General features: G+C 41.7%; 1 protein-coding gene across 1 annotated transcript in view; it reads left to right on the top strand.

Annotated features, from left to right (window-relative positions):
- The window catches only part of iws1 (interacts with SUPT6H, CTD assembly factor 1), a 26,342-nt gene extending 21,062 nt beyond the window's left edge, over positions 1-5,280 (top strand). The window contains exons 14-15 of the mRNA XM_008287222.1: positions 482-593; positions 2,958-5,280. Of these exons, the coding sequence (XP_008285444.1) occupies positions 482-593; positions 2,958-3,083 (238 nt within the window). The 3' untranslated portion in view covers positions 3,084-5,280. The remainder of the gene's footprint in view (positions 1-481; positions 594-2,957) is intronic.
- Positions 5,281-6,745: the final 1,465 nt, after the last annotated feature.

Below are 6,745 nucleotides of genomic sequence, written 5' to 3' on the forward strand. Positions count from 1 at the left end.
CTACCAGTTCATCCTGTTCTATCAATTCACTGTAATCTGGTGATTTTCTACTAGAACACTGAGATCAGAGCAGCTGTTGATTCATTCGTCTGATTTCTGAAACTAGAACTTTACCAGCTGAAGATTTTCCATCTTTCTGTGTTGATTTTGTGTCTCTTTGTGTTGATTTTGTCTCTTTGTGTTGATTTCGGTCCATTTTGAGGCGGTTTCGTCTCTTTTTTTGTCATTTCACGTCTTTATTTGGTATTTTTGAGTCCTTTCGTGGTGATTTTACGTCTTTTTTTCATACTTTTGTTGTAATTTTGCGTCTTTTTGCTCTTTAAACTGAAACGATGAGAGCCTCCTGAGCAGCTGCACCGATTCATGGTTTCTGATCCAGAACCAGAACCGCTGCTGGTTTTAGCTGATCCACATGAGACACAAGCTGCTGCCTGTAGAGTTTAAACTACCAGGTCAACTCTTCTCCTCCTTCCTCTTGCAGAGCGCTGCGACCCGGCGATCCCGGCTTCTGCGCCCGAGCCCGGGTCCCGATGCCCTCCAACAAGGACTACGTGGTCCGACCCAAGTGGAACGTGGAGGGCGACTCCAACAGGGTGAGTCTGAGCAGGTCCGGTCCAGAGATTAAAGCTGCAGGTCTCTGGTTTAGATGAACCATGGAGCAGATTGTAACGGAGCTTTGAGACCCAGAAAGGTGAAATAATCCCACAGAACTGCACACGTAGGTCCAGAACCACAGAAACTTTATTAGTTTATATGTGGAGCTGCAGAAACTCTAAAGATGCATCTGAAGCTTATAAACGTCTGATAATAATCCTCATCGTGTTCGTTATGACTGAATAATGTTTAAATAAAATCCTGAATCATCTCTGATTCATGTCAATAAACTAAAGAACAGTTCAGTCATAAACCTGAAATAAAATAGAAATAAAGAAGTTAATTTATTTCTGCCAATAAACAAAAAGAATTTTAGATGAAAAATATTGAAGCAGAATTATTAAAATAATAATAATAATATTTCTGCACTTTAAGACAATATGGAGTTATTATAAAGTTATTATAAAGTTATTATAAAGTTATTATAAAGTTATTATAAAGTCAGCTGATAAACAGAAATAACAGTAAATCTCTGATTATTAAACAATCAGTGTTTAATTATTGAATTTTTAAAAATGTAATGAAGCCGACTTGTTAAAAAAACCTTCAGGAACTGTGATAAAGTTTGATTATAAATAATAATTAGCTGTAATAAAAGAAATATATCAGTTAATTTATCTGGTTTTAATAGAACACGGATAAAAACTGTTAAATTATTATAATTTGTAGACGTAGAAATAAAGTCATAAAGTTGGTTCATAAATAATAAATAACTAATAAAACAAACAGAGTAAACGTCTGTCTGGTTATCAGATAAAAACCATTTAATGTTTTAATTTACATGTTTAATAATGAAGCAGACCTGTTAAAAATAAAAACATTTGTTGTTATAAATGATGTTAAACCTTAAAGTGACGCTACTTTAATGCATCTGAGCAACAAGCTGCTAATTAAGGAGCTCGTTAAATCAAAGAGCCGTTTGAACCGTTTTTATTCCACAAACCAGAATCAGGTTCAGGTTGTAGATCCGGTGCAGCTCTGGTCCCAGTGGCCAGGTGTGACTCAGGTGAGTCCAGGAGCTGAGCTGTGATTGGTCCTCTGTAGAGCGGCTACAAAAAGGCCATCAGCCTGCTGGAGAAGCACAAGCGCCGCTTCGCCGAGCAGAAGAAAATGGGACGCCCGCAGGGAGCCGTGAAGATCAGCATAGAGGGCAACAGGATGCCGCTGTAGCCGCCGCCGCTCGCCTGCAGGGGGCAGTAAGTCCGTCTGCATGGTGTGAGGCCGCCGGCCTGTGGTGCAGAGGAGGAAGAGAGACGCTGGAAATAAAAAAAAAAAAGATCAGGAAATAAATCTTCCTTCATGAAGCTGCAGTTTGTTTCCACGTCGGAGGAACTGAACCTTCATGACGGAGGATCAGATCCACGTCTGGAACAAACCCGACGCTGGTGGTGCTGCTGATGCTGGTGGTGCTGGTGGTGCTGGTGGTGCTGCTGATGCTCAGCATGCAGAGAAACAAGGCAGTTATATAAGTTTTAATTAGATTCACTGATTTTATAAATGAAATGAAACCTCAGAGTCACCGTTTATGTTCTGAGTCTTTATGGAGCAGCTTTACTTTAGTTGTATCTGAGGAGCGACTTTGTCTGGATGGTTTCAGTCGTTTTATCCAAATCTTCTGCTCGACTGTTTCTGGTTCTACTTTTTAAACATTTATACCAAAACACAGACATTTATCATGACTGTAAAGTTTTAGCTTCATTGATCAAACACTTCTTCTAATAACGTTTAAAAGCTGCCCGTCGACCGTCTACCAGCTGGTTTGTCTCACGTTGAATTCGACTCAGTTTGATCACCAACATCTCCAGAACCTGTCCGTTGGGTTTATGTGGACCACAATGGTTTTAGGTCCTTGTTCGGTTAGAGGACGGCGCTGTGTGGAGCTAGATGTAGTTTCCTGGAGTCTCACATTTCTCTGGTTTTACCTCCAGAGCAGCAGGTTGCATCGTGTTGCTGACTAACGTAGAACCTTCAGGAGGTTACGGGTTGACGTGGACGTTGACCTGACTGCAGGTTCGTCTGGTTCTGCTGTTATTTATTGAAGACGGAAACATTTCTCCGTGTTCTTTCCGCTCCGGATGAGGTTTTTGTGGATTCTCTCGGCGCCGGTCGTCCCTGCATGAGAAGTGAAGTGTACTAACGAGGGACGAGGCGCTAAAAATAAACACTGAAAACGTCACATCGGAGACTTTTTCAGCAGCACTTTAGCGTTTCATCGTCCTGTTAGGAGGTGAAGATGCTCCGCCGAGCCTCCTCCCTGAGCTCAGATGTTAAATAAATGTTGTTTTTCTGTCTTTTCCCTCCAGGGTCCGGTGAAGAAAGGTTTGTCACGTGTGGATAAACAGATGCGTAGATTTGCTGACATCCGCCGCCTCACGAAGACGGGTCACGCTGTGAAGATCAGCGTGGAAGGCAACCGGATGCCGCTCTGATTGGGCTTTCTTTATTTTTCTTTTCTTTTTTTTCTTTTTTTTTTTTAAACCCTCCATAGGATTTATTCAGTTTTTTTTTTTTTTTTTAATGTTTTGTTCCTGAACAATCCCTCAGCTGCTCCCTCCTCAGGTTCAGCTCTGCCTTACTGACGGACTGAGGTCAACACTCTTCGGTCAGAATGTCGCAATCTGCCGTAAAACTCAGAAACTAGCTGATCTCTGGACACAAAACTGCAAAGGGATGCCAAAATAATCAAGAAAATAAAAAAAGAAACCGGCTGCTGATGTTGGCAATCAGCTGTGATCATTTACCACCTGACGTTAGCTTATGTTAGCAGTTAACTACATTAGCTGCAGTCTTAATTACGATTAGCATCAAGTTAGGTTTGCTCACAGTAATGTTAGCTAATGTCATTATGTTCGAGGTTAAGCTAATATTGGTGGGTGTTAGCTTTAGCCAAAGCCAACAAGGATAGCTAACGTTAGCAGTCAGTGAGTAAAACTGACATTATTCGCCTTTGACGTAAAGCTAGCATCAGCTAAGACAGCTAATGTTAGCAGCTAGCTTTGTCTACAGGTCCATAATTTGAGCCAGTATTAGCTGTCACTTGCAGGTTAAAAATGATAACGGCTAATGCTAGGTTAATGTCAAAGCTAAGTAAGATAGCTAATGTTAGCAGTCAGTAAGTAAAACTGACTTTGACTTTAACATAAAGCTAACATCAGCAAAGATAGCTAATGTTAGCAGCCAGCTTTATCCAGAATTTTAAACAATATTAGCAGTCACTTGGAGGTAAAACTGATAATAGCTGAGGTTAATGTCAAATCTAAATAAGATAGCTAATGTTAGCAGTCAGCTTTATCTAGAATACCAGAATGCTAGCTAATGTTAGCAGACGACTGAAGGTAAAACTACTGTAATACAGTCCTTAACAGTAACTCGTGCTTAAGTCATAGCCGACCATGATAGCTAATGTTAGCACTCAAATTTATCTCCATACCCAGAATGTTAGCTAGTGTTAGCAGTCACGTGGAGGTGAAACTGATGTTAGTCGTCTTTGATGTAAAGCTAACACCGTGCTAGAAGTCAGCCTCATCTCCATACCCAGAAAGTTAGCTAATGTTAGCAGTCGCTTGGAGGTAAAACTGATTTTAAATGATGCTAGCTTTATGTCAAAGCTGACTAAGATGGCTAATGTTAGCAATCAGGAGGTAAAATTACTATAACGTCCTTACTATGAACTGATGTTCGTGTTATGTCAATGCTAACTAAGATAGCTTATGTTAGTTGTGCTAGCTGTAAGGTAAAGTTAATGTAGCTCATTCATAATTTTAGCTAAAGTTATGAACTAGCTATGTCAGCTTATAGCTTCATCTCTAAACACGTAGGTTTGAACACTGGCTCATGTTAGCGGTTGAATTCAAACCAACTATATTCTTACTCTTGCTAATCTTAGCGCAACATTTGTTTTACTTCTAAAGAAAGGCGGTAGTGCTAGGGGTCACTTGACATGGAGCTAGTGCTAATGTAATTTATGACATAAAGCTAATGGACTGTCTTCCATAGCTTCAGCATCTGGTACTTCTGCTACTTTTAGTAGTTAAATACATTAGCTGACGTTAGCAGTCAACCACATTAGCTCCACGACAGCTACTGAATCGATTAAGTAAACTAATGTTAGCGTTACCTTTACCTAAAGCTGTTAGCTTATGTTAGCCTTCAGCTTTTCAACTTTTTACAGTTTTTATCTCTGAGGCTAATGCTAGCTGTCGGCTACATCAGCTATATCATAAAGATCAACATTCTCATTTTAGCCATTATTTGCCGATAGCATTAGCTTGTGTTAGCAAACATTGCACGGCTGATCAAAGGGTTGTTTTGGTGAGTTTCTTGTCCAGAGTGTCATCGAGTTTCCCACATTGGATCAAAAGTAGAATCCCTCCCGGCCCGCTTGTCTCTGGATGTGAAGGTGTTTGTATTCTGCTGTAGTCCGGTCCATCTGTCCCTCCGCTGTACATCTGTACAGAAATACATGGACTCTCTGCAGGACCGGGTTCACATGTCGACACGGGGACTCTGTTGACCCGGATCAGGTCTCTGGTCCGGTGTCGGTGTGGACTCTGTGAACCGGCCCGTCTGTGTGCACTGTTCTGGATCAGGTGATACTTTTCATAATAAAGACTCAACAGAAACTCATCTCGGTCCTCTTTGTCCTTCTTCAGGTGTTTACGGGAGGTTCAAGTCTGAAAGAGGTTCAGTCAGAGCCAAGACCAGGTCCAGTCCAAAAGTGGTCCAACCGTAGTCCAGACGGAGTCCAGAACAGGCTGAGTCAGAGACAAGTTAGTGTAAATGAAGAGTTTCAAGTCGAAGTCAAGAGAGTTCAAAGGGTCAGGTGAGAGTTCAAATGAAGTCCATTCTGAAAGTGCTCGAGTCCAAGTCAACCCAGAGACCATCCAAACTGGGTCGAGTCAGAGTCACACCAGTCCATTAAAATATATCTAAGGCTGAGTCCAAGTCAAGTCCAAAAGGGATCCAGTCAGACTAAAGGGGTCAAGTCCAGTCCAAACGAGGTCAAGTCCAAGTAAAGTCAGAGTACAACGGTTTCAAGTCCAAGTCAAGACTGACCCGAAAACAGTTTGAGTCAGAGTTTAGACTGAGCCCAAGTCTAGATCTAGTTCAAAATGGGATCGAGTCCAAACAACGTCTAGTCAGAGTCCAAGAGGTCTCCAGTGACCGATGACAGGAAGTCCAAACTACATCGAGTTAGTCGAGTCTGAATCCAAAATTGGTCGAGTCCGAGTCAAGACCGAGTTCGATCATAAAGAGATCAAGTCCGAGTCAGAATTTAAAAACTGATGTTTGAGTTTCCTTTAAAGACGGAACAGGAACTGGACTGGAGGCAGTCGTATAAAGAAACCCTTCAGAATAAAACATATAAAGACAACCTTCAGAATAAAACAGATGGATTAAGGGTAAAAACCTTCAAAATAAAACAGCTGGACTAACGATAACCTTCAGAATAAAACAGATGGATTAAGGGTTAAAAACCTTCAAAATAAAACGGTGACACTCGGCAGTTTGATCATTTTCTCTTTATTAAGCACAAACAAACGGCGGCAGAAGAAGCGTTTAATGACGGCGTCGGTGAGCAGGAGGTTTCCACGGCGACGCTGCCGGTCCTAAATCAGGTTTATGGTTCGTCTGAGCGCTGACGCAGCAGAAGAACCGACTGATTTAAAGGACGGCTCCACGTTTAATCTGTGTCTCTGTGCTTCGGAGGCTCTGGTGTGTTTTAAAGGAACAACTCGACATTTACGTCGATTCTGAGAGAAATTTATTAATTCTTGCAGAAGTTCAAAACCTTAAAAATCCTCCAAAGAGCATCTGAAGCTCTCGGATCAACGTTTCCTTCACAGAAATAATGATTAATGTACAATAATTCCTGTTTTATTCTCTGATTGTATTTTATTATATTTTGAAACTCTCGCTCAAAGAAAAATCGACCGAGTTGAAGTCAGACGTCCGTCTGTCGCCGTGGAAACCCGTCCACCTGCCGGAGAGTCAAACAGCTACGAGGAGGAAACTCGAGTCAAGTCGTGTCGGAGGTTCGAGTCGAGGCGGCCGACGCCTCCGGTCGAGTCGCAGCAGCAGCAGGGGGGGG

This window comes from Stegastes partitus, unplaced genomic scaffold (assembly GCF_000690725.1).
Source record: "Stegastes partitus isolate 25-593 unplaced genomic scaffold, Stegastes_partitus-1.0.2 Scaffold491, whole genome shotgun sequence".
In the NCBI taxonomy this organism is placed as follows: Eukaryota; Metazoa; Chordata; class Actinopteri; family Pomacentridae; genus Stegastes; species Stegastes partitus.